The sequence below is a fragment of the Vanellus vanellus genome (assembly GCF_965231255.1).
Source record: "Vanellus vanellus genome assembly, chromosome: 1".
Taxonomy (NCBI): domain Eukaryota; kingdom Metazoa; phylum Chordata; class Aves; order Charadriiformes; family Charadriidae; genus Vanellus; species Vanellus vanellus.
In genome coordinates this window covers 71,390,899-71,417,212 of record NC_138905.1, presented here as the reverse complement: position 1 = coordinate 71,417,212, position 26,314 = coordinate 71,390,899, and the positions used below count along the sequence as shown (strand labels likewise).

The 26,314-nt window shown below is 41.8% G+C and overlaps 2 protein-coding genes across 3 annotated transcripts in view; both read right to left on the bottom strand.

Moving 5' to 3' along the window:
• DERA (deoxyribose-phosphate aldolase) overlaps nucleotides 1-8,400 on the bottom strand; it is a 56,802-nt gene extending 48,402 nt beyond the window's left edge. For both annotated transcript variants that reach the window (XR_014269823.1, XM_082492565.1), the window contains exon 1: nucleotides 8,355-8,400. Coding sequence is in view for 1 of the 2 variants with exons in the window: in XM_082492565.1 (XP_082348691.1) it covers nucleotides 8,355-8,385 (31 nt within the window). In the remaining variant the exon portion in view is untranslated. The remainder of the gene's footprint in view (nucleotides 1-8,354) is intronic.
• Nucleotides 8,401-9,763: 1,363 nt separating this feature from the next.
• On the bottom strand, nucleotides 9,764-18,154 carry STRAP (serine/threonine kinase receptor associated protein). The gene is made up of 10 exons (XM_082488967.1): nucleotides 17,920-18,154; nucleotides 16,659-16,794; nucleotides 15,814-15,895; nucleotides 15,481-15,553; nucleotides 14,797-14,893; nucleotides 13,228-13,365; nucleotides 12,520-12,656; nucleotides 11,628-11,777; nucleotides 11,041-11,106; nucleotides 9,764-10,709 (listed from the first exon to the last, which is right to left on the bottom strand). Exons 1-10 carry the CDS (start codon nucleotides 18,029-18,031, stop codon nucleotides 10,648-10,650), a joined length of 1,053 nt encoding a protein of 350 aa, XP_082345093.1. The 5' UTR covers nucleotides 18,032-18,154; the 3' UTR covers nucleotides 9,764-10,647.
• Between the last annotated feature and the right edge of the window lie 8,160 nt (nucleotides 18,155-26,314).

Below are 26,314 nucleotides of genomic sequence, written 5' to 3'. Positions count from 1 at the left end.
AAAGTAGATCATCTTTCAAATCTCTCATATGCCAAAACATAAATAATTCTTCTAAATACTAATGCTACAAGCAATCCATGAAAATACTCTGAAGACAACATCAACAATCATTAACCACCAATCATCAGCAAATCACCACCATCAATCATCAAATACCATCATTGGTTAAGGTCAGTATACAGACACAGGCTCAGATACTAAGAGACAGTAATTCCGGGTGACTTAATTTATTAAGAGCATCTCAGCTCTACGAGTCTTCTTCACTACTGTATTAGACTTGCATTTCCCCTGAGTACACTGATTAAAAAAAGGTTTAAAACTTTAAAAAAAGGTGATAACCAAAATTGCTAATTTTGTACAGAAATCTTATCCTCAATGTTTTTTCTTCCTACTTTATAGTTTTAATAGCCATAAAAAGTACAGAACGAATATACTAGCTAAAGTATGTATAAATACAAGCTTGTTCTCCTAATTAGACTTACAAAAAGCACTGGAGAAACCAATTTAAGGTAAAGATGACCCAGTGGAAATGCAGGACAAAGGCATGAAACACAGCTAAACGAAATCTTGTTTTAAGCACAGTAAGCCACCTCGCTACTACTTTTCTATTACCACATACAAGTAATTAAATGAGCGGTACCTGCAAGGTCAAAATGTTGGCCAAAAGCAAAAAAAAAAAAAAAAAAAAGAAAAGTTAAAGCAAAGAGGGAATTTCAAAGGAATCCTAAGGAATGTAATGATTTCCTTAAGACTTTAGCATCAGTCTCACTGGATGGCAACAAAGAAAAGGAGGAGCTTGCGAAGTTGCAACCCAGTCGAACAACAAACCCTCATTACTTCTCTCCACTTTCAAAGCCACGGGCTTATTCATTCTGCCTCAAGAGCAAGAAGTTCAACCAACATGTAGAAAGCAGGTGAGCAAAGCTACTGCTACAAAACCCGTGCCTAGAACTTTCCTTCTTTTTGAATATCAATAAATGCAGACCATATAAACACAGCTGAAATAGAAGCTAGGGAAACCTCTACGTCCTCTGCAGTTGCTTTAAAGTTGAGGCTCCTATATGATCAGCAGAGAGCATACAACACTTCCCATGGGGCCATTATAGGCAGTAACTGACAAAGTCCATGAGGTAGGAAAAGACAAATAAATAAATAAATGAAGGAAACAAACTCTGTGTTGTGATTCTCCTACTATATGCCAAGTGCTCAGGTGGAATCATTTAATCATAATCCAATTTATCAAGATAACTTTTGAACCCTGCTGGGTGCATAGTGACCTTTCAGCCCCTTTGAAAATCATGATAAAATCAAAGCAAGTAGTTTAGACGAGGTACTCAGCTTCCTGCTCTCTAATACAGATCCAAAAGCTTCAGTTACTCTACCCTAACCTATTCTTTCTACATTATGAAAAAAACCCAAGAAATCCAACTAAATAATTAATTTATAAAAACTACTGCCTTCTACAGAAGAGTTAGGAAGACTATGGAGACAGCATCCAGTTTGTTAAACATGAAAAATTTTCATGTTCTTGGGGCATAAGCCTGAATTTAAGTGAAAGAACCCAATTTCTCCCATGATGTAGGTTAACCCTTCATTATTTAATATTTGAAGCAGATTCAGTCTGATTCATCTTGTGCTGGACTTTGGTTATTGTATCTGCCCCTACCTGACTTTTGAGCACAGCTTCTCAGAGGGTCTGAGCAATTTGCAGGAAATGGAGCACTCCACACTAAATTAGCTTAAAAGAAATAGTCAAGTGTAATACCCTTTGCGGGGCGGGAAGTAATGTTTAAGAAATTCACAATCAATGGGAGAAAAGAGGGGAAAGAATAGTGGAAGTGGAAAAAAAAGCCCTACTACTTTTGCTACCCCATCTTTGCCCAAAGTCACCTGTGAAAGTCACCATATATCAGCTGATCAGCAATAGCTGATTGCATGTTCTTAGGTCTTTACAAATATGATGAAATTCATTGGCTTAAGCCCTTTTCAATGTGTAGCACATTTTACCTTCTGCTTTTAATAACTCCAGACCAGTCAAGAAGGCAGCTGACACACGGCAACTCAATAAGGTGCAATATCTAATTCTGGTGCCTGAGATGCAAGTTTCCTTGAAAGACCATAGAATTTGGATCTCCAAGTATATTTTTGAACATGGGATAATAAACCACTGTGCACAGCAAAGCTAGAAATCTTAAAAAAAAAAAAAATAATTAAAAAGAAATCAGAACTCCATCCTTTCTGTACAACTTACTGTGAGTCTTTATGCAGCTTACTAAAGGAAATAAACTGGTATAATAAAAAAACACACGACAAGGAAGGACAAAGGTTCTGGTAACACGCAGCAGCAGATGGAGACTTCCATCTAACACAGACCTTTTATTCAAGCCCACTTCTCCATTAATTAAAACAGTGGGCAAGTGAAAACAAATATGTCTCAGCATAATTGTCTCTAAATAGCCTTTCAAAGTTTGCCATGTGAGGTCTCACCAAATCTTTAAATGTAAGTGCCTCTATTCAGCAAAATCACTCACAATTACAGCTTTTTTTTTCATTAAAAATCAGAATAAAACCATTATGTGAAATAGAACTGACTGCCTTAGCTTCTCCCCCTCCCCCACTCCCTCAAGCTTTATGATTTAGTATCTGGCTAAGGAAAACTATATTTAATTAGGCTCATTAACCTTGCAGTGTGAACACGTTGTTGTTTTTTTTTTTTAAATAAGTCATCTGCTAGTCATCTGCACAGTCATGTGGCTTCAGGGATAAAAGTAATTAAAGCAGTTACACTATAGCTAATTAGCCAATATTCTGTAATCATTCTTCAAGTTTACTTTTTCCTCTGAAGACATTTGAAAAAATCATATTCAAAATCTTAACAGGAAATTCATCTTCTCTCTTTGAAGAACACGAATCCAAAAATACCAAGCATTTCCTCAGAAAAACAATAAATAAAACCACTTCATTAGTATAATTACATAAATATCTAAGATGCCTAACACATTCCTCATAAAACAGACTAAGCTTTCCAGAAGCTTTAGAAAAAAAGCGTAGATGGCAACCCTTCAGATGGTGAAACGGAAAGCTCAATAATGCCTAAGGCTGTAGTTTCACGAGCATTTTAAGGCAGCACTGTCCCCAAAAGAAGCTGCCCCCCCTCCTCCCCCCCCAACTGGTTATTTCCTCCTCTGTGCCAGAAACAGCATGTGTGCTCCTGCGCTTACCATGAACGCATGATAAAGCGGGTAAGGGAAGTGATGAAAGCTGTTATTTCTGTAGAAGGGTGTGAAACTGTGTCCTGAACCTTTCGTGAAGAAATGAGGTATTCAGCCGGACACAGGCTGACCCCAGCTGGCCACGAATAGCTGAGCAAAGCCATTGAAGGGAGAGAAAAGGCTTCAGGAACAGGTCTTGTTACAGTTATCATACCATGTAAGCTGTTTAGAGGGTTGGGGATTATTCAGTTTCTTAAGAGACAGAAGCCGTAGTCGGTTTCCCACAGTGACTCTTGCTATGGATCTATTTTATTTTCAGATGGGTCCTCCTTATACGAGAGGAGTTCAGTCTCCAAGTCATCAGCATTCAGATACTCAAAGCCGGACACCAAGGAATGAGCCCTGAATAAGAAATCTGCTCTATTATCTTGTGACATCAGTGAAATCACACGACACTGACCATGGATTGCATGAAATGGATCACAGTATCCTCCAAAGCACTTTGAAAACCGCTGACAAGCCTTTCCTGGGAAAGCGAGCTGCAAAACAACAGCAGCTTGGTATCCTGCAGGTCCAAGTCCTCTGCTGTTCCTTCTCTTCTTCCCTGGCTCCAGAGACCTCTCCTCACGCCGATAACCCAGCTGTCCTGTTGCGGTCCTTACAACCGTGGAGTAAAACAGGATGTTGTTATTTGCATTAAGCCCCAAAAAAATGACGTAATGAAAAGTCATGTAATTGCTGAGCTGTGCCTGCCTTACCCTCAGCAGCGGGACTAATTTGGTCACTCCACCCAGTGACTTACTTATTTCTGAGACATCTATCTGTCCTTCAAATTTGATTTAAATTATCCAGCATATTCAAAAGGTGTTATAAACGAACAGTGAAGAAACAGAGCCACAGTACAGGCTAAAACCAGCTATTAATATATTAGAACAGAATTACACTTTCTTGAAAAGGGATGCAACACTTCATTATCTAAATGCCACTTACCAACAGGCTAGCTCTCACATGTAAATGGCTCAGAAATACCAACTATAATTAAAAATATCAATTGAAACATAATGAATGTATTTCTGGCCCTTAAACTAGAGGGGCTGAGCAACACAGATAGATTTATTTTTTTTTTTAGAATCCAAGAACGTAATTTGTGAAACAACTATAACTAATTATTCATTACCCAGAATACATATGTGTATAAATACATACACACATATATAGACACACACAGAGAAATGAAAAAACATATAATCATAGAATAATTTGTGTTAGAAGATCTCCGAAGGTCATTTGTCCAACTTCCTCTGCCAAGCAGGGTCACCTCCGAGCTCAGACCAGGTTCCTGAGGGTTTTATTCAGCTGGGTTTGGAGAGTTCCTAAGGATGGAAACTGCACAGCCTCTCTGGGCACCCTGCCCCACCACCTGACTGTCCTGCTTGAAGACATTTTTCCTATATTCAGTCTGAAGTTCTCTGTCTCAAGACAAGCCTGTTGTCTTGCTTCATCCCATCACGTAATGCTACAAAGAGCCCGGCTCCGCTTTCTTCATACACTCCCCGCAGGGATGAGCAGGCTGCTCTTAGGAACCCCAAAGCCATCTCCTCTCCAGGCTGAACCAGCCCAGCTCCCTCAGCCTCTCCTCACAGGGCAGGCGCTCTGGCTCCTGACCATCTTGGTGGCCCTCTGGCGAACTTGTGACAGCTCATGAATCTCTTTCTTCTGTTGGGGAGCAACGCAACTGGACACAGTCTTCCAGATACGGTCTAACGAGTGCTGAGCAGAGGGGATGATCCCTCTCTTCCCTTGAGCCACTGGCCATGTCCTCGTTGGTAGGGCCCGGGAGGCCACTGGCCGTCTCTGCTCAGGGCTGGCTCGTGCCAAGCTCGCTGCCCACCTGGCCTGGGGCCTTTGGGCAGAGCTGCTCCCCCCCGGCCAGTGTGGCTGCCGGGGCTCGTCCTCCCCAGGGCAGGGCTCTGCCTTCAGCCCTGCTCAGTGTCACTGGGCTTCTGTTGACCCATTTCCCCAGCCATTTTGTGTCCCTCTGATCTGGCTAATTTAGGATCATCTGCAAACTTTATGAGCAAGCTGGCTACCGCCTCCTCCAGGTTCTTTTAAAACAAATAAAAAAAACCAACCAACCAAACAAACAAAATTAAACAGGATGGGTCCCAAGCCAGACCCCTGCATTACTCTACTTTGTACCAGCCCCAAAGCAGAATATTATCGACTGTGTTATCTGCTGGGTTTTAAACATCCTACTTGCCATTTTCTGGGTCTACCCATGGTTACTGAATGTCTGTCTTTCTCCACGACTTCTGAAGTTGTTGCATCAAAATTCCATCTGCAGGGAGCAAAAAACCCATGCGGCAGATGTCTGCACCCCCACAGTTAACCCAAAGGAGTATGCTACTAGCTTACACTACAAAACAGATGCTCATCGATACGTTTCACTATTTTGTTGTGAAGTGGCATCTGATGCTTTTCTGAGAAGTGACAAAACATGAAAGCACCTGGGCCATTATACTCAACCGTCCTTGGGAGCAGAGCAGGAGAGTCAGACTCCTTTCAGCCCCTGCAGCATTGTGGTGAACCCGAATATCCAAAAATTACTCCACTAACAGTCCCTGTGGAACAACAAGTTTATAAAATTCCTTATCCACCTTCTTTACATGACTCCCTGATGGCAAATGCATCCGTGTATTAGGCCAGTGACCCTCTGACTAGTTCATGCAAATCAGTGTCTTTTTATCTGTTACATATACCTGTTATTCTTCACCTTCACCTTGTTCTTCTACTAAGGAACAGCGATAAGAATACAGACAGACAGAAAGACAGGATGAATTAAAGGCTTTTATAAAAATGTATTTATTTTACAAAAAAAAAAAAAGAAAATCACATGAGAAAGCATTATATGCCATGAATTGAGAAGAGTTTGGCTTGTCATTGATAAATAAATAGATGCTCTCTAATGGCAGCATCAGAAACGTATTGCTTAAATAATGACATTAGGTAGCAAGCATGGAAATAGCAGACACAGAGGAAAGGACTCAAACAATATATTTTTAAGTAAAAGATATTTTTCCACTAGGTGTCCCTGCTAGAAAACTGTAATCCTACAGAATGCTCGTGAGATATGAGGCAAGTCATTTGAATTGCTGTTAAAGCTGTTGGCACAAGCTGGCAAAACCTTCAAAAGCCAAAGTGCCTGAGTCATAGCAGCAGTGTGTATTGTTAATGGCTATGAAAGATAAAGGCAAGGGTTTAACACGTCCTTTTTGAGTACTGCTACCAGCTAAGATACAGCACTTTAAGTAAGATACAACAATTTACTTAAATATAGCACTTAATATATTTCAGATGTGTATTTAGTGGGAGAGCAAATGCCAGAGAGATTGAGTTCTCCCTTTAAAGCAGCCAGCATAAGGCAGCTGTTAGAAATAGCCACAGCGAGTACGCTGCTGCTCAATACAAACACAGTTGTGGCCACACCATTCCCCCACTAGGCCTGCCCTGCACATCTGACCTAGCTCGTTTTGACCACAACTGACTTAAACGAAGATCACTGGGAAGGGATGGCAACAAGTACCTGTGGATAAGCTGAGGGCAGTGCCCTTTCCAAGTAAGTCAGTTGCAGCTGGAAGAGGCCACATGGTGCAGCCCTGGAGACATCTGTCCCTCTGTGCCCTCCATTAACAATCTTGAACATTAGTTGACCCTGCCTTTTGGGCAGGGGAGGGCTACTTTACAGGAGGAGAAAGAGTTATAGAAAATATTTGGAACATACTCGAAGATTGGTTTTGTGAGTGCAAAACCACAAAGATTATGTTGCGCTGGTCAGCTGCACATCAAATACTTTTCCCTTGACTACAGTTGTACAGCAAGATCCAGCCAAATGTTAGTGAGGTCGTCTGTCTCTTCCAGTATTTCCCCAGTGGGCAGCATGGCCTTCCTGACGTGCATGCCTGCCTGTCGGGAGGATGACTGTTTGACAGGAACTGAACTGACTTCACATTCAAGTCTCTGGACTCCCCACACCTACTGACAACGAACTGTAAGATTAAATTTACAATAAGAAAAAGCACAACACACGCCTCGTGTAAAGTAACTGGACTGCATTTGCAAACTTACGTGGTAGCTTTTTTTTCCTAACAGACACTAAAGTTTTACCACTGTATTATTATTACGTTTGTTTCAGCAAAAAGATGCTGTTCAGATGGCTACAGTTGAAACTCACCTGTCCCTGCAAGCAGCCCGCAGATAAGCACGTCAGAGAGCAACTCAAAGCTCGCTTTTAGGAGTCACAACGTGACAGTCATTTCAGAGAATGAAAACGGGGTCAACTTTCAGTTGTCCATAGGCTAATCATTTAAACTGCATGACAGCTCTGTAGAAATGCCCGTGCTTGTGCATAGCCACATGACGCCACGGCCTCCTGAACTCTGCTCCTGCTAACTTTGAGATCTCCCTGTCCCACCACGCCAGCTGTCCTCTGCTTCCCGTCTCCCATGACGCCACCCCTGTATCTCCTCCACTTATTGTCCATCGACCGGCACAGACCAAATTATCATACCTTAGCGGCAGACTCTAGGAACCACCTTAATTCATTCCGCCACAGCAGTTGGGGTTTGCTGGGTGGAGAAGTCAGAAAGCTGTAGCCCTTTCTCCCTTCCGACCCCCAGCAATCAGCAGCAGAGGAGCTCCAGCTGGGAAATGGCAGAGAAACCCTTTCTTGGCTTCTCTCTGCCTTCCCAGAGGCACAGCCACCTTTCGGGGCCGGAGACCACCTGCAAACACCTGGCAACTCCTTATCAGCCTTCTGGCTGGTCCGCGCTGAGGTGAGTCAGACAGGGTACGGGGGGGGGGGGGGGGGGGGAGGAGAGAGGCGAGGCCGGGCGGGAAGGAGGGAGGCCGGCCCCGCAGTCGGGAGCCGACCGGCCCCTCACCGGCCCGGGGCGCTCAGCGGCACCTTTCCGCCCGCTCGCATGGCGGGCGGGCGGCCCTGCCCGAGCAGCGCTCCCCGCTGTGCCGCCTCGAGAACCCCGCACGCCGCGGCTCCGCAGCGCACAGCTCTCACCCGGAGGAGCCGGGGCCAGGTCCGCCTCTACACGGCCCCACCGGCCATCCACCGCCCTCTCCGCCCCTTACCCAGCTCGGTGCCCGGGTTCCGGCCCGCCATGGCCCGCGCTGCCCCGGCGGCTCTCCGCCCCAGCGGGCGGACCCGGGCGGGGCGGGCAGACTTCGGCCTCGCCGGTCCCGCCCCGCGCGGGCAGGAAGCGGCGGTGGCGGCGGGCGGGTGTGCTGTAGTGCCGCCGCCATCGCCTTGGTGGCCGACCCACCCCACCGGAGCTGTCGGTAACGGGTCAGCCAAGGCCTTACCCTCAGCCTCCACAGAGCGGGAGGCCCCAGCCGTTTCGCGACGGGAACTGCGGGGATATTCGGTTCCTTTAGTGGTAACACCACCTCACTTGCGGCCCTGATGAGGGAAGAGTCCCGGCAGCTCTCTCCCTTTCTTGGAGTTGAAAGGTACGCCTCAAGTGGAAGCCACCATATCACGTACACCAGGAGCTCTATAAGCTTACCAACCTTGTAAAACTTTCAGTTAACACCCGCCAAAGCCTCTGACAACTTCACAGCCTTCGCTTTTTGCCAGCGTTGCAGTGACACGAACTCACATACTGTTAATATTCCCATTGAGATGAAACATCTTGCAACCTGGGCCCTGTTTGCTCCGTGCTAGCAAAGGAACCACCAACTCACAGCAGCGTCATGTAAAGCAGTAAAAGGGTGATAGCTCTGAAATTGGAGGACACTTCCAGACTTCTCTGCGAAACGCTACGCAGCCTGCTCGACACACAGCACGCAGACCACAGCCTGCAAGAATTTTCACCGTGGGGCGCACACACATCCTTCAGCTTGTAAGACGAACAGCTTCAAGGCTGAAGCACTAGATTTGGAGCCCTCAACGGATTTAACGAGGCTGAAACAATTAACTACATCAGAGTCTTGCAAATTGCTTGTTTTTAGAGTAAAATTCAAGTAGGTAACTGCAAAACTAATTTGGGGGTAAAGTCTGTGAAATAAGAGCTCCTTAATCCTGCTATCGCACTAAGAAACCACAATTCACGGTAGCACTTTTTTGTTTCCCCTCTTAGTTCCCTGCCCAACAGCTGAAGCTGGAAGGGACCTCTGTCAACCACCTGCTCAAGCAGGCTCAGCTACAGCAGGTCCCCGAGGGCCCCATTCAGTTAGGTTGTGTCTTCAAGAATGAAGACTTCACCTTTCCAGGCAACCTATTCCAGTGTTTGACTGTCCTTCACCATGGAAAAGTATTTTATGTTCAGACAGAACTGTCCCCGTTTTAACTTACACCCCATTTTTTAAGTGTTTTTTCTAAGATGACAGCATTACCATACTCTGGGGGAAAATCCCAAAAGAACAGTAAGGACAAGTGTGAATATGAAAAAAAATAAAGACATGTATGAATAAACTCCTTTCCTTATAGAGTGCGCTATGTAGCCCTTTCAGCATAACATTAAAGGAAGTGACAAGTGGAAGAATGGCAATATTTTCTTTAATGAAGAAAATAGGATTTGTAACCTTGAAAGAGTAACTTTTTCATCCAGTCTGAAGGACTAAATCCAAGCTTTATATGGATTCATAGCCAACCTCTGAGATTTTCATGTACAACCAAATGTTTCAGGCAGCACACTTAATTTAGCAGTTTTCACTGGTTTTGATTTTCGAGACTCACATTTACATTCAAACTTTAAAGAATAAAAAGACACAAAGCTTACAGATCAAGGAACTTGTCACCCTCTGTACCAACACTAAAACATTCTTATTGCTTTCCCTCTATAGTACAAAACCAAGATGCTGGAAAGGATTACATCATTAACTTGGTTGCTTTTCCATTCCATGAACCCAACGCTCAACAGTAAGATACGAGTTTTGAGAGGCATTTTATTTAGACAACTGAAAACAGTTAACGGTCAGAAGCAGCGTACAATGAAACAAAACCCGAACCAAATACTTTTAGTACATAATCCGTTCTTTTCAACTAAAGCCAAATTTTCCAGCTTTCAAGAAAGAAAAAAATGGGTAAAAGCCATTGTACCTCTTCTCCATAATAAAGAAAACACACTACGAGTCTAATTGAAATTGGAGAGACTGGATCTTAGCTTGCACGCTTCTTTGAAAAGACAGTAGGCAGTTATGCTACAAAGATAGCAAAACTCTACTACTTGCCTTTTTATTTTTCTTTTTTTTTTTTTTGATACTCAGTTCGCTTACAGACAACACCTAGCCAGTTCCACCGCATTCTCATCAATTACTGCCCATCTTTGCCTTATGTAGACGGCACACTCTGGAAGGCTGCTGTTTATCACTGTTCACTTGATTTAGTCTCGTACGTCCATATGTCGCATAACAGTTGCAATGATCAGGCCTTAACTTCAGGAGTTGAGCTGTACACTGAATCTGAGTTTTCGGAGGCAAGATCTTCTGCAATTAAATAAAAAGAGTATTCTTTAACTTCATCTTAGATATAAAAACCAAATAAATGTTGCATGGATTGCTTACAGACCAATTCAGTTTGTTTTGCCATTTAACCTGATCCAGTTATGCTGCCCCATCCGTTCAGTCTGCACAGCTCTAGTCACTAGACTGACACATGGTCATTTTCAGGAAAATGCACTCAAAGATCTTGGGAAAAGAGTAAAAAAATGCTAGAAGGTACTTGGGGAAAACTACGTCTTCCTTACTAAAGAATGCTACCATCTTGTCTGATCATTTAACACTTAACTGAGCTGAAGCTGGCAGTTCAATGTATTACCTATTTCCTCCTCTGCAGTTCCTGGAAGGGTGGTCCTTGCTTTTGCCGCTTCTGCATTCTCCTCTTCTGTAGAGAGGAGGGAGAAAAAACAGTCAATACCTTCGGTTTCCCCCACCCACCTGAATCAAGAAAATAAAATTTTCTACTTAATTTAATGTTAAGGAGAAACAGTTGGGTAAGCAATCCATTAATGAATCCTCACTTGCAGTTTTCTAGACATTGCTCCCCCCACCAAGTACAATATAAAATCAAACTATCATCCACACTTCTTTCTAGAGATTCTTACCTCCTTAAGATTTATAAAAGTGGTATTTCCTATTTCTTGCTCTTTAACATAAAAATACATCAAACTATTTGCTTAAATATCCACAAAGTGTCTATATTCAATAAGCTTAACGGTTTGAAGATAATTGCTTAAGTGACAGCTACAAAAATAAATTCTTAAATCTAACAGACGAGTGTATATAGAGACACTCAGAAGACAGTAGTTGTTGTATGAAATTCAGATGTTTACCACTTATGATAGATATTACTTAAAAAGTGCATATGAAGCAGTCAAGTTTCACCAGTAACAAGCACACGCTTACCAGGAACTACACACTTCCAAAGGCCATAGGTTTTCCCTACTGTTGTCTGCCACAGCCTTAGTGTACCGTCCTCAGAGCCGCTTGCATATAACTCTCCATCAGGGCTAAATCTCACGCAGTGAATTGGACCAAAGTGTCCTTTGTAAGATTCTATAGAAGAACGTATCAAAACCATTAATTTCAAATTTCAGTCAACAACTAAAATTAATTAGTAAAAACTGATCGGAAGACAAAACACACTGATGGGGGGCACTTTCTCAGTATTTAGCTTCTGATGCAAAACAAAGCTTCTATTAGTTGGTATCTCAGCAATCTCAAATTTGGGTAACATATTAATGCTTTATTAACTGCAAGAAAACAGCTGCTTATTTATTCACTGCAAAGCCAATACATGGAGTACACACACTCCTGTTCCTTCAACCAATCACTCCACACACATACATTTTTGAACGAGGACAGCATCAACAGACCAATTTCGAAATACACTTTCTTTTTAAATACATTTGGCCAATATTAACAAGAATACAAACATATCACATTTTTCATAAAAGCAAGTACTGCAACTCATTAGACATATCTAATGAATGCTATAGTATGACACCCAAATTAACATACAGCTTGCTATTGCAGCAATACAGAATGACAATTTTTTTTTAAAGTGCAAAGCGCTGTTTAATGCAGGCTTTAATTAGTTCTAGAAGAATAACATTAGGTATACTGAGACAGGAAAAAATGCTTAACTCATAATTAACTCATTTAACCTTTTCATCCCCTTGCACAGCTTGGTATGCTAAGATCTTATATGAGTACAACAGTTTCATTTATTAGTCATTATTTCATTAATCTAATATTCATTTCAGAACTCATTTTTGATTGTAGAAGACAAACATACCTAATTCTTCTCCTGTATTATAGTCATATTTATAGAGTTTAAAATCTTCACCACCTGCAACCAAACATTCTTTCGCAGGGTGAAGTGATGCAGAATTGATTGTAGCAGGTGCTTCAAATGATTTAATCTGCTCTAGACTGAGGGGGAAAAGTTTGTTAGTAAAGTTCACAAAAAAAAAAAATCCTCAGAGCAAAGAAACTGTGATTCTGCTAATCACAACTGCTTTTAAGAAAAACAGAAGACACCCACACACAGTTTCTGAAACAAGTTTTAATACTTGCAAATCACGCTCATCAAGTTAGAAACAAGTTTAGAATAAGCAAACCAAAAGGCTCCCGCATTCAGAACTACTTTCTGGAATACGTTTAAGTGCGTAATCTGCTTTCTTAACACATCAGAGAGATGTATAAATAATTAGTCCTCTGAAAAGCACTGAACTGAACCCTGGCTGAAACTTATTTAACCACAATTACAATTGGTATGAAATACGAAAATGGCACCAAACCTTTAGCATCTTATACACAATTAGAGTTCACTATTTTAGAAGAGGGTAGATGTTTCACACTCTGCCTCTGACAAAATGGCAAGCAAAGATGTCCACTAATGCCAGTTCTGACAGCTTGATGATTTTGGCCTTGTAAAGTCACATTTTTTACCCACAACCAAGCCCATTACTCAACCTGTGAAAATTCTGTGGTTTGGACTCACGTTTCTGCACTATGAAAAGCAATAGTCTTCCCATAGGTTATCACAAGTATCTGTCCTTCTGGAACATACTCCATGCTGCTCACTGACATTGCGACATTTAGTGCTTTCACTTCGGTCATGGTACTCCGGTCCCAGAGGCTTCAGAGGAAATGAAGAGGAAAAAAAAGATTCTCATACTACTTCAGCATATCAAACAATTTTCACCTCCCACCCATGGCAGGATTTGGATCTAAAGAGCCACCTAAAAAAGAATGTGATTCAATTCCACAGGTACATTGGATTTTCAGTGGCTTCCTTATCTTAAAACTTTGCCTAGGTAAGAATGAAGACATGCTTACTTTAAAATACTGATGCTTTTGAAGCTTAATGAAACATTAAACAGTACACATACTATTTAACTAAAGGATTCTCTTAGAGATTAAAAACCTTGTTATAAGTCTCCTGAGCAATAGAGCTTTCTAGAAGCAAGGCTTTAAGATTCCATTCTTTTTACTTCACAAGGCAAAGAGGTACTAACGCCAATTTAGACAAAACAGAGATTCTTTTAAGATAATACAGTTTTCTGTCTAGGGGTGCAAGAGCTATCTAAACAGAAAAGAAATGAAATTGTTTTGCTACGACAAGTGAGAGCCTTCGTTCATTACCTGACAGCTGCATTTCTATTTTGACAATTTAGAGAAAAATAAACAAGACCAGGCGCTTGCCTATCTTGAACACTAGGAAACTGAAAAGAACTGGATCTGAAAAGGAGACTAAAGAGAAATTGCACCAGTGACTTCACCCTCCCATCCTTCCTTTCACAAAGCAGAAAAGACCATTTGATTTCTCTCTCCTTTGTGCCATAAATATAAGAATGGCAAGACAGCTAGGCATGAGATGACGCTGGTCATATCAGCGAGAAAACTGAGGAAGCAGTAAGGCACATCGCCCATCTTTTCTGGACAGCTTAGTTTGAGGAAGGGTCTTTGTCAATTCATCTCCCCAGCAGTCAGGTTTGTCTAGGTTTCAGCACATCTCCTACCAATTGGGCATAAAGTAAACAAAACACTTAACTGTAACTGGATGAGCCATCTTACAAAACCACTAAAGCCTACTCAACTTATCAGCATGGCAGAGAAAGAGGGCTATGTCTATCAACAGTGCACTGTTTCCAGACACTCTTCCCAGACGTTTATCCCAGTCCCTCGCTAGTCCATGCCTTCTGCATATTTCAGGGCTGGATTGCAGAAGACAAGGCAGCAATACCTCAGAACAATGTGTGTTGACATCTATAAATTCCATCTTCTCTAGGATTATGAAAAGCATAAGTTTATTCAACTATGCAGTACTCAAAACCCACCTCTTCTTATCGGGGAGGACATGTTTATGGGGTAAATTAGAATTATAACAAAAGTTACGTCTCTTAACAGCAGAAGAGAATTGTATTGGGCATGCAGCTATAATAATCTAGGATCAAATAACCTGTGCTACTTATATCCTTTACCAAAAAAAGATAACTATCTTCTTACAGAGATTATGGCAATAAATAAAAGTTAGCTTCTGAGAAAACTGAAAGTTACTTTTTCTTACCGGACAGTTTTATCATCAGCTGAAAGAATCTGTTTGTCGTCACTGCTCCATAAAGCCTTTTTAATGCCAGAAGTATGTCCACTGACAACGTCAGGTTCTTAAAATGAAGCCAAATGTTTTAATACATGTAAGAAAATGAAATAACGTCATGCAGCAGTTTGGGAGCTTTCTTAAGCTATATTGATTTTCATTTACTAGAAACTGTAAAATTATTTCAAGCACTTAGACTTTATTTGTAGATCTTATTCCAGGAACAGCATAAATGTAAGTTACGTATCTGATTGCCTAAATTTAAAAAGCTTCACTAGTTGAATATCAAGGTTCTCTAGCTTCATATTAATCATCAGTAATTCAGTAGCAACATGAATATAAACACACTTAAATATGTGGAGTCTTTTTTCTTTCAGATGACTAAATTTTAATTTATTAGACCTCTTTCTAATCAGTCTGCATTGAACTGAAACATGGTATCCCTGAAGTCCATTATAGATAAACTCTAATTTACTTGTGAAAGCATAAACTTAAAACATACAGTTTATCTTATTATAGCAAAAGGTTATAGACACCACATCTGTAAAACAATCCTCAACTTATCTTTTGTGATTCACAGCAGAAAGTAGCACTTAATTTCAGAACTTTTAGTTAACTCCAAAAACCAAGAATCGGTTCTAAAAGCAGACTCACCTGCTTCTGGCTTGCTCAAGTCGTAGATACGCAACAGTTTATCTTGTCCACCTGTTAACAGATAATTGCTATCCTGAAACAGAAGTTATAAAGGGTCAACTCTATTTTGAATCAAAATACCAGCCTTCACCTGTGAGTCTTAAAATAACGGTTCTTTCTCTCAGACAGCCTCTAACACACTTATTACATTTAAGTTATCTTAAGAACTTGAAGCAGTACGCTAGATTATTTGCCTGTTAAGATACACACATAAAAAAGGAGAAAAGTAACTAATAGCAAAATGTACTTAAGAGCTTACTTCCCTGGTGAATAATGTATAAAGATTTTTCATACCTGTGTAAAATCCACACTTTTGACAATGTGTTTGTGAGCCAATGTGATTAGTTCATCACCTGACACAGCATCCCACACTTTGCTAAACAGCAAGAGAAAACATTTATATTTTAGTAGTACCAGGACAAATCAACCTGAACAGTCAGATTAGTTTGTAAGCAATCCATCCTGACCCCATCGTAATATTTTATCATAAATGCTACATTCTTATAAGTTATGACCCAGTTAGTCAATGAGAATACTTTATATGCATTTAATGAAGCTTTTTTTTTTTTTACTAGCCCACCATTTTCCTTTATCCTGTTCTCCAGGATAATGCAGACTAATTAGCATTTTAATTTTAAGAGAAAGGAAGTTCTTCTCTGAAACTTAACAGAGGTTGCCCTCTACTAATAGGATTCAACTTGTCAAATATCAATATATTCTGCAAACAACACAAACAACAAAATATATCACAGAAATAAGTCACTAGAATTTTCACAAGAGTTTTCTTGTAATAAAAAGTGGCTAACTGGTAGAAGCAAAATAAAAATCACTCTTTCAACTCTGTTATAACTACACTGCCAGAGATTAAAGCTAGACGGAAACATTATATCAAACCAGTGTGGTAATTAAGTATATGTATCAAGAAGCTGTTCATTACAATGAATTGTTCATTACAATGGAATTAATTGTAGCTGTCTTCAAGAACCTAAAAGTCTAGGGTTTAACTTGGTTAGCCATAAATAAGCTAACAATTACTAAAGAAAAACAAATTAATCAGTAATTTACTACAGCTACATGTCACCAAAGAGCACTATAGACTAAAGTCAAAATACAGACTTCAAAGTCAGTTAATCACTTACGCTGTAAAATCTGCTGCTGCTGTAGCTGCTTTAGTGGCATCTGTGTTTAAAGTGGCACCCCAAACAGCACCTTTATGACCTAGAAATGTGCCAATCCAGTCTCCTGTGTCGCCCTGACGCAGCATAGGCTTACCATCTTCACAAAAACAAAACCAATATTCAGGGAACATGATAAAAAAAGGAAGCTGTTTTACAAAGATTCCCTTGCACCAGCACGTGGAAATACCACATACTGTATGAAGCTGTTCTTTGTAAGAGTTTAGCTGAAGAGCTTAGATATGCAGCTGTACTTGGTGCATGCATCTAAAACTGTACAGACATTAAAATACCGCTCCAAATGAGATAAAAGTTTTTTTTAGATTAGTGTTAAGGTAAAAGGGAAATAGGAAGGAGCACTTTGTTTAGGTTTTATTTTTACTCAGATTTTCTTCAGGCAGAACAAGTTTGTTTTTTACTTTGGAACAGTATTTTCAGACTAACAGTACTCAGAAATAAGACGTGTTTGTAATCTGATACATTTCAAGCACCTACAAAAATGTTGTAAAAACTACACAGAAAGCCTTCCCGTGACTGTTTTTTCTGGGAGGCTATCAAAAATTTGTTCACACATGAAGATGTACAGCTGCACTGGAAGCACTCCAAGGCAGAAAGCAATGTCCTTTTGAACTAATGAATACATAAGATTAACGTATACACGCATGAAGTGGAAATGCTATGCACATAACGAGAAGAGAGTTCCCATGGGAAAGGAGGCAGACGCCATCATTCTATGCCCAGCAAGGCAGCTGCCCTGGTGAAACGGGAGCTCGTTTAAAACCTAGAGCACATGCGTACAGGCAGTACAAACGGGCAGTTTTAGGAATAAATCTTTTCGAGTCTTCACCCCCAACCCCCAGTTCGGATCCAAACTGAGCCAATGCGGGCTATGATACCCTCCACACCCCCCAGGCTAACCCGCTCATCAAACACCAGGAAAATCAGCCGTCAGCTCCCCTTTTCTGCATCCGGTAACACCGTAAGCCGCTACGGCCCTCCGCGTACCAGCGTTGCGCTGGGCGAACGGGGCTCCCCGGCACAACTGGCCCCCGCCCGCCCTCACTCCCTCCCGCCACAACCCTATCCTCCTCGGGAAGGCGACGCGCGGCCTACCGAGCCGCGGCCCAAAGCCCCCCCCCCCCCCTCCCGGGGCGGAGGACACCCCCGCCAAGCAGGCTAACCCAAGGGGCCCGGCAGCACGCCCCCCGCCGCCGCCGCCGCTCACCCTTGCAGGCGCTGATGAGGAAGTAGCCGTAGGGGGTGACGCCGCTGAAGGCCAGGTCCACCACGGGCCGCGTGTGCCCGGAGCAGGTCAGCGGGGTTTGCCTCATGGCCATGGCGGCGACGGCGGCGGCGGCCCCGGGAGCGCGGGGAGCGCGAGGCGGCGGCGGGGCGCGCGCGCACGGAGCCTGGGAACGGACACGAGTCCCCTCCGGCCGGGCAGGAAACGGCGATCGCGGCGCTGGCGGCGGCGGCGGCGGGAGAGGAAATGACGTTCCGGAAACGCTTCGGAGAGGAAGCTACGTCACAAGCCGGCGGGTGCGCAGCCGGAAGCGGTGCCAGGCGCAGGCGTAGGGGTCATGCTGTGGCGGGGTGTGCGTGAGGGGGGTCGGGGCGGTGCGGGGCCTCTTCTCCTCCGAATGGCCTCTGCCACCGCGGTGTGCCCCGCGGAGGGGAATAACCGCGCTCTCTCTGCTCTCATCCCGGTTGCGGAAGGCATAATGCTTCGCTGACCCCAGGATAGGGTCCGGGGCTCCTTAATGCGCCTTGATTTTGACTAGGAGCTCTTCTGCAGCGGTTCCAGCGCGCCCCAGGCGTGTGCTTGTGGTTTAATAGTTGGGGATTTCGCAAAAAAAACAGCGTGCCAGTGCTGGCAGGGCCCTGCCCGTCTGCCCACGGCCAGTTCTTCCCCAGTTCTTCGTGGCCTTGTGGTGCTCCTCAGCTCTCTTCAGGGTCCTAAACCAGCAGCAAATTAATCCTGCCGACAGGAAGCGGCATTTTGTCTCTAGGGCTAGCTCCCCTCACTCCTCGCTGTAGGATCCGATGAGCCTTTCCAGCTGGGGAGGCGGTGGGAAGACAGACTGAAGGGGATGTAGGGGTTTGGGGATACACAGCAGCACCCACCTGGGTTTGTGTAACAGACGGGAGCCATGCGGGTAGTAGTGTCTATAGACTTGCCCTCAGAAGCGCCTAAAGGTGGCATTTGACGATGTGCCAACAGCCTTACTTAAAAATTAGGGAAGTGGTGTTTCTCTTCTTCCAACGGGCTAAAAAATCTGGATGCTTGGCAGTTACTCATCTCCTGTTTCGAGTCTTAGAACTTGGAAAAAACATTTAAATCGTCGGCAGATAATTGAAGTGTACGGTAACTTCACTCTTCCACAGGTTCTTTTTAAAGGTTAGGCACTGTATTTCAGTTTCTGATCTTCTGGTGTTTCATTTATCATCCCAGAGTTCTCAAAAGTAACTCCTAATGATTTTGTAATTTTATGACAAATTTTCATGCACACTACCACTGTAGCTGACACTTGCAGTTTTTCCACACACAGCCACAGACAACACATAGACCTTCTCAGTATCTTTAAGGTTTTCTGGACTGTCTGGATTTTTTCCTAGCAGTGATAACGAGTTTCTCACTGTGCTTTGACATAGGCCTATAGCTGAATCTAGCAAGTCTCAGACTACATGTTATAATCATGGGGAATTCAAATGCATCTCTACAAGATCTTAAAGTAACACTAAAAGACATATTTAAATAGAATTCTGAAAATGTGTATTTCCTTGATAAAACTGTTTGTGACTGAAGAATTTTCTATATTTTATCCCATTCTTAGGAATACTTTGATAGCTCAAGGTATAAAACATTTTGTATTGAGTGGCTAAAACTTCAGAGTGCAAAGTCAAATGCAATTTTATTATATTTTACATGATAGCGGTGTTTCCAAAATGTCATGGTATATTAGTCTGCATGTTCTAAACCTAAAGTTGATGTTCTCTAGTTGTCCTTGTCATTTTTTTTTCTTCATTCCTAACTGTATAGCTGTTTTTGTCCTCAGTAGAGACATCACACACCAAAGGTACATTTGTAGGAATGGGGCAGAGAGGAGGTGGAAAGACAGATGGAGATCCCTTACCTAAGTTTATATTTAACACAGGGCTAAACAAAAGATTTATCACTTTTACATTTACTTTTTTCAAAGCCTAATATAAATGTAGAATTACATATCCTAATTAGCAATACTGCTTGGGTTTGCATTTAAAAACCCTGTTCTGGTAACTGATGTTATAAATTTTTTGAGAGAAAAAAAAAACCCTAGGGGTCAGTAAAAACTTAGCATTAAATTTAAGTTACCTACTTAAAATTCAGTATTGAGGAATGGAAAGAAAGGAGAGATTGTGTTTGGGGAAGTTTATTTTTAATTATTTCTTAGTTTTGATTGATTTTTATCTTCTATTAAATTGGAGCACCTGCACAAAGCAGTAATATGACATCCACTTAGGAAGACACAAAATCTATAACAGGCAGACAAAAGGGAAAATATTTTCCAATCTATAACAGCCAGACAAAAGGCAAAAATATTTCCCATTTGCTGGTAGGTAGCTGAAAATCAGAAAAGGAGAAAAGATGTGGATGTGAAACTTATAAAATCTAGACTATATTAAAAATCCCACTGGGCCCATCAAAATTATGGGGTAGTATTATGAATTAAGTTTTTCATAAGCTGCAGGAATATGAAAAGCCTAGTAAGGAACATGTTGGGTGTCACTGAAGCCAGAACCTTCAAAAGGGACTTTGATACCTACTGTGGGACCTAGGCAGGCGTGAGGCATTGTGCTGCTAACTGCTGTATTTCCTCCTGAGGAAAATAATGGTACTTTTTAGAAACCTATGGATTGATTGTTATCACCTACTGCCCAGTTTTATAAAAGTTATAAATCTGCTGGTAGATGGACTTAGTACAAGCGTGTAGGTGATTACGTGAGCACCGATCCCACACAGTGCCCATGTCTGCTTTCAGCAGTAGGTACTTGATTGATTCCCAGTTAGAGCTTGGCACTTCCCCGCTGGTGCCAGCCACAGCCTCTCTGGCCTCATTTCATACCCGCTAGCTCTCCTGTACTGTACCAGATAGTGGCTTCCAGAAACGAATTGATTTTTGCCCTCTGCACTGAAGATGTTTCCATTCCTACATAATAGTGCAGCCACATGGCTGGACAAGAAGTATAGGAATTAGGCCTTTAGAGTCTAGAGTTTAGCAGTGATACAGAAGGATATGACTTCTGAAATTGCAATTCTGCGAAGCAGGGGGGGGTCCTTTATTATCTTCGGGAAACACTGATCAAAGACATACAGAAATAATACTGAAAATAAAGCTATCTACATTTTTTTCTTAAATCAAATCCTTAATACCAAGACAGAACATAGTAATTGAAAGTCTCCAAAGTTTGTCCTGGGCCTAACTCAGGATATATCATGCATAATGAAAACATTTTTATTCAAAGTTTCGTATTTATCTATTTATTATCAAAATAACTGTCTTGTAGTGTTAAATAAATATTTGTCAACCCCAACTTATCAGGAAGTAATCAAGGCCTTGTAATCATACAGAGTAATTCACCCCATTACTGCACAGAACGACAAGTGTGCCAATCATAGGTTATAGTGCACCTGGGCAAGACTCTCTTTTACTTAACATTTATAATTCAGAGTGTCTGCTTGATTAAACAACATCTTTCCACAGCCAGTGATTGAATTTTCTCATAAATTGTTGCTGAAGATGAATAAAGCTATCCTAGTGAAAGGTCATGATTCTAGTGCTTTGATTAAAATAAATCAAGCAGAGCTTGAATTAAGTAGGGGGTGTTTAGTATACATATTTACTTTTCCAAAGACTCCTTTCTTCTCATGTTGTGTCAGATATCATAGCTGGAAATACCTTCTCTTACCACTGAGTGGAGCTCCTTGCGTATATATTAGTACATTAACAGTCTAGCTGAGAGCTTCTACTGTGAGGCGAGTTTCTGATGGCTATTTCAGCTCGTACCTGGCAGCTTTGTGGACGTAGTGCTCAAGAAGTTACTAGATGCTTAGTTCTCTGAAATGAATTGGCTGAACAGGTAAATGGAAATCCCTGGGTGCCACAAGAGACAGCAGCGCGGCAGCCCTGTTGTTAGCGCACCTTGAATCTGAGTTATTTTAATACGTTGCAGGTTTGAAACACTTAGTGTAATCTGTAGGCACATCGATGCTCTTTACTTCTGTTAAGTTTTTCTTTGGAGAAATCTCCCCTACTAATTTGTACAGCTAATTTAGGGGGAAAAAAAAAAAAGAAAGAAAAAAAAAGGAATAGCTGTTTGCTGAAGGATGATGTGTTACAGATGCTGTGTGCAGATATGTGAGAGCAATTGCGGAGCATGTTGCTGTGATTTCACTGGGGAAATAATTACAACTGAGTGCCAGCCTTGAACAGTCAATTATCACTGAGTAACAAGATGAAGGATAAAAGGCAGATGTAATCATATTTCAGAAATAACGGAAACAGTGTGCCTCAAATCAAGGAGGCCTTTCTAGATCAGCTTTTCGCAGCAGATGACCATATTTTTTCTAGTTTTATGCAACTTCTTGTAATGTAGATCTAGGGAACATCAGGGCTGGACCATAGGCACTCTTCAGTTGGGTGTGCATAGTAGTATAGTTTGTGTGTGTGAATAGTGGCCAAGGGGATTAGACAGGGAAATGGGCTGTAGAGAAATCGGGAAGAGTGTGAAGAGGAGTTTGAGCCAGCAGCAAGGAAGAGAAGTGGTTTAGTAGGAGAAATGTAACACATGGAAGCTGCATAATCGGGGACATAAGAGACTAACCTCAGACATCAACTGTGTGCCTCATAGTGGGATTTGTACCATTTTGTCTCTGTCTCTTCAAATGACGTCAGATGTAAGATCACTTCTTTAATCACCACCTTAGTGTTAGGATCTCAAAAGGATTTCCTCTTCTGAGAAGAATGTTGTTCCTAATGTTTTCTGCATGCAAGTTAGACCATCAGGAGCCTTTCCATCCTCCCCTGGAGAGCAGGGATCAGGCACATTCAGAGCATCCGGCAACCACAGAGTCATGAAACTAATAAGGAATATTAAAAGTCATTTAATCTGTGCTACAATAGCTTCTCTGTTCCTCAGCCTTCAGGTCCCATTCTGTCTTTTGAAAGGCAAAAGTTGACAGTGCTGGCCAGATAGAGAGGAGAGCTATAAGAAAAAGAAATGACAAATTTCAAATAGCAAGTGTTTTCACTGTAAAGCTGAGACACTGCAAAACCAAAGGGGGGACAATTTAAGAAATGAATAAAAGAAAAACAAATCCAAGAAAAGGAAGTGCTTCCCCAAATTCTAGCCAAATGCTCTCAGAATACAGAGCTGCTAAAGTTAACCCTCAGAAAATAAGGAATGTAAAGTAAATGTATGCATATTCAGGGTTTAGGCTGAAAGGTGTAAAGACATAGTTGGGGAAGCCCAGTCAGAGTCAATATAGGGAACTCACCGAGAGAGGAAAGTATAGTGTGTGTGTGTTCCAAAATTCTATACTAGGACTGTATATGGACTCAGTCAGTCTATTTAACAGTATAGAATGTTGCAGTAAACCAATGCATGATATGCATCTCTAGAAGGAGCAAAGGTCAATGAAGAGCGTTATAGCAGCTCACACAAGGCTTGGTGGGATAGGCAGTGCATCTTGCAGTGTTAGTAGGGGAGATGGGAAGGGGAAATAGCGAGAAAGAGAGATACACAAGTCTGTTCCCATGCTTAAAGCTTCCTGTAATGAAGACAGGGTGAAACAGCTCGGTTACAGGTATTATGGGTGCGAAGTTCTGGCTGAAATAAGCCATTTCTGTATTTTCTATCTGAGTCAGCAGGTTTGCTCTCTAGACCATTCCAAAGCATGACTGCACTGTAAAGGAGGAGACATAGAAGTAACATAATATTCTTTTTCTACCTCTTTTCAAGCCTTGTGTTGGAACCACTTGATAACTGAGACTAGCTAAATACGTATTTACCTCTGCAAAAAGAATGTCAATTCATAAAAAAAATTAATCGGATTGTAAAAAGCTTTGCTGAAGGAAAATTAAAATTGTCTGGCAGTTCACTTGCTTTCCAGGAAACAGTTCAGCAAAATTCTAATTCTCTAAGTATCATCACATCTGTAAAACCTCTCTCTGAGCTCACTGTATTGTAAGAAATAGTAATACAAATTTTCAGGAACAAGCTTTAGCTGATTTAATTTATAATTGTAGGCTGCTTTGATGTTTTCAGTTGGAAGGTGTTCTTCACAGTGCAAGATGTTTATACTTGCCGTTCTAAAAGGCTAAAGTAATTAAAACATCAGCCTTTGAAAATCAACCATAGCAGACAGCCTTAATCCTACTATCCTAGGAGTACTTAAGCTGATTGGACATATACAAGTCCATGGGACCAGGCAGAGACTCCCTTCCAAGAGTGCCAAGGGAGCAAGTTAATGCCATTGCATGGCTGCTGTCTATCAAATTTACAAGTCATGGGGGTTGGCAAAGGTTCTTCATAACTGGAAAAAGGTAAACACACCTATCTTCAAGAAGGACAAGAGAAGGATCCAGGGAACTGCAGGCCAGCTGGCCTCATCTGTGTTTCTGCGAAGGCTGTAGAACTGTTTCCAGACCAAGGACAAATTATGCCTGACCAACCATATTGCCTTCTATAATGAGATAGCTGGCTGTGGGGATGAGGGGAGAGCGACGGATGCTACGTACCTTGACTTTAGCAGTCTTCTATAATAGTATCTTTAGAGCGAAAATGATAGGAATGGAGTAAGTGGATAAGTGGGTGAAAAATCAGCTGGAGTGCTGAGCTCAAGGGTTTGTGATCGGTGGTACAGGTGGAGCTGGCAACTGGTTAGCAGCAGCATCCCTCAGTAATCATTGTTGTGGCCAGGAACATGTAATGTCTTCCTTAACAATCTGGATGATGGGATAGAGTGCACTTTCAGCAAATTTGCAAGTCATCCCACATGAGGAATCCCAAGGGGGAGAGCAGGGCTGTTGAAGGCTGGAGAAACGGGCTGAACCTCATGAAGTTCAGCAAAGTCCCGCACTTTGGGTACTTGGTTTATTCAGGCATGAGAAGGGTGGAGGACCTTATTGTTATCTATAACTACCTATAAAAGGATGTAAAGAAGACGGAGGCAGACTATTCTCAGAGGGGCACAGTGGGAGGATGAGAAGCAATGGACACAAGTTGGAATATGACAAATTCCAAGTAAATGTAAGCCAAAAAAAAAAAAAAAGTCATCACAACAGTGATCAAATGCTGGAAGAAGTGCCCAAAGAGTTGGTGGAATCTCCTGTATTGGAGATACTCAAAACTTGACTGTACAAGTCCCTGAGTGACCTGATCTACATTGTCCCTCCTTTGAGTAGAAGGTTGGATGAAGTTGACTCTGGAATTTCTTTTTAGCCTATGTGATTTTATTTTCTTTCGTGTTTCCTTTGAATGATGATTTCTTACACGTTCACTACACGTGTTTGCCCTCAGCCTTTGAAGATGAATCAGAATAGTTTCCACAAATAAGGCCAAATGTTAGTCTTAAACGACAGACAGGAGTCACCTATACATACTTTATATTCAAGCATCGGCCAGATTCCTCAGAAGCACATCCTGCTCCACAGCTAAATTTTACAAGTCCTTCACCTTCCTGCACAGGATGACACCTAACATATGCTTCCTATGCATTATTGAGTCTATATATCAGGCACACAATGCTGACTGATGCAGAATTGCTATAACTCAGTATCAAATTGGATCATTCAAAAGACACGTACATCTGCTTCCTTTAGTCGCACAACCAGACATGGCAGGGGGAAGATCAGTGATACTCCTTAAGTGACCTCCTGACATTGCAATAATGCCAAGCTAGTGTGGTGAATGCTTCCAGCAACGAGAAGAGCTAGAACAAATGCAAAGAACACAGTGAAATTTTTTTATATAATCCATGGCAGCTATCAAGACCTCTACAGGGCAGCAGATACAAAATTAAATTTATGTCAGTGTGTACTGTATTTTTTTCTTGTTTTCAGAGGTATAAGCTTTGCTGAATTCAACTGTTTGAAAAAAAAAAAAAAAGAAGCTAAACTGGGTAATATCAATCAGGCTTGTTGATAAGCCTTTTCTAAGCACTTTTTCAACAATCATGCAGATTTTCTATAGATTCCACTTTTTAGCAGTCACTCACGGTCCAGTTGTTATACCATTAATATATATAAGTGGTACAGGGCCAGGATGTAAAATGCTCTAATGTCTGATAAATAAAGCTTAGTGTGTAACTTGACTGTAAGCCTCTCTTAACCAAGTGTCATGGTTTCTTTAACCTCAGCCGGCAACTAGGACCACTCAGCCACTTGCTCACTCCCCTCTCCCCCCAGTAGGGTACAGAGAAGATGGAGAAAAGGAGGGGAAAGGTGAAAAATACTCATGGGCTGAGATAAAGACAGCTTAATAGAATAGTAATGGAAGAGGAAAATAACGATGATAATAATAATGGTAAAAGAACATACAAAATAAAGTGATACAACACAAGTCGCTCTCACCACCGGATG

Excerpts from the sequence above, each read along its gene's own strand:
- STRAP (XM_082488967.1), bottom strand. The coding sequence starts at position 18,031 with ATGGCCATGAGGCAAACCCCGCTGACCTGCTCCGGGCACACGCGGCCC. Across the intron at positions 13,366-14,796 it reads GCTGATGATAAAACTGTCCG|CCTCTGGGACCGGAGTACCA; the intron begins GTAAGAAAAAGT and ends TTTCCTCTGAAG. Across the intron at positions 11,107-11,627 it reads TTGGAAGTGTGTAGTTCCTG|AAGAGGAGAATGCAGAAGCG; the intron begins GTAAGCGTGTGC and ends TCCTCTCTACAG.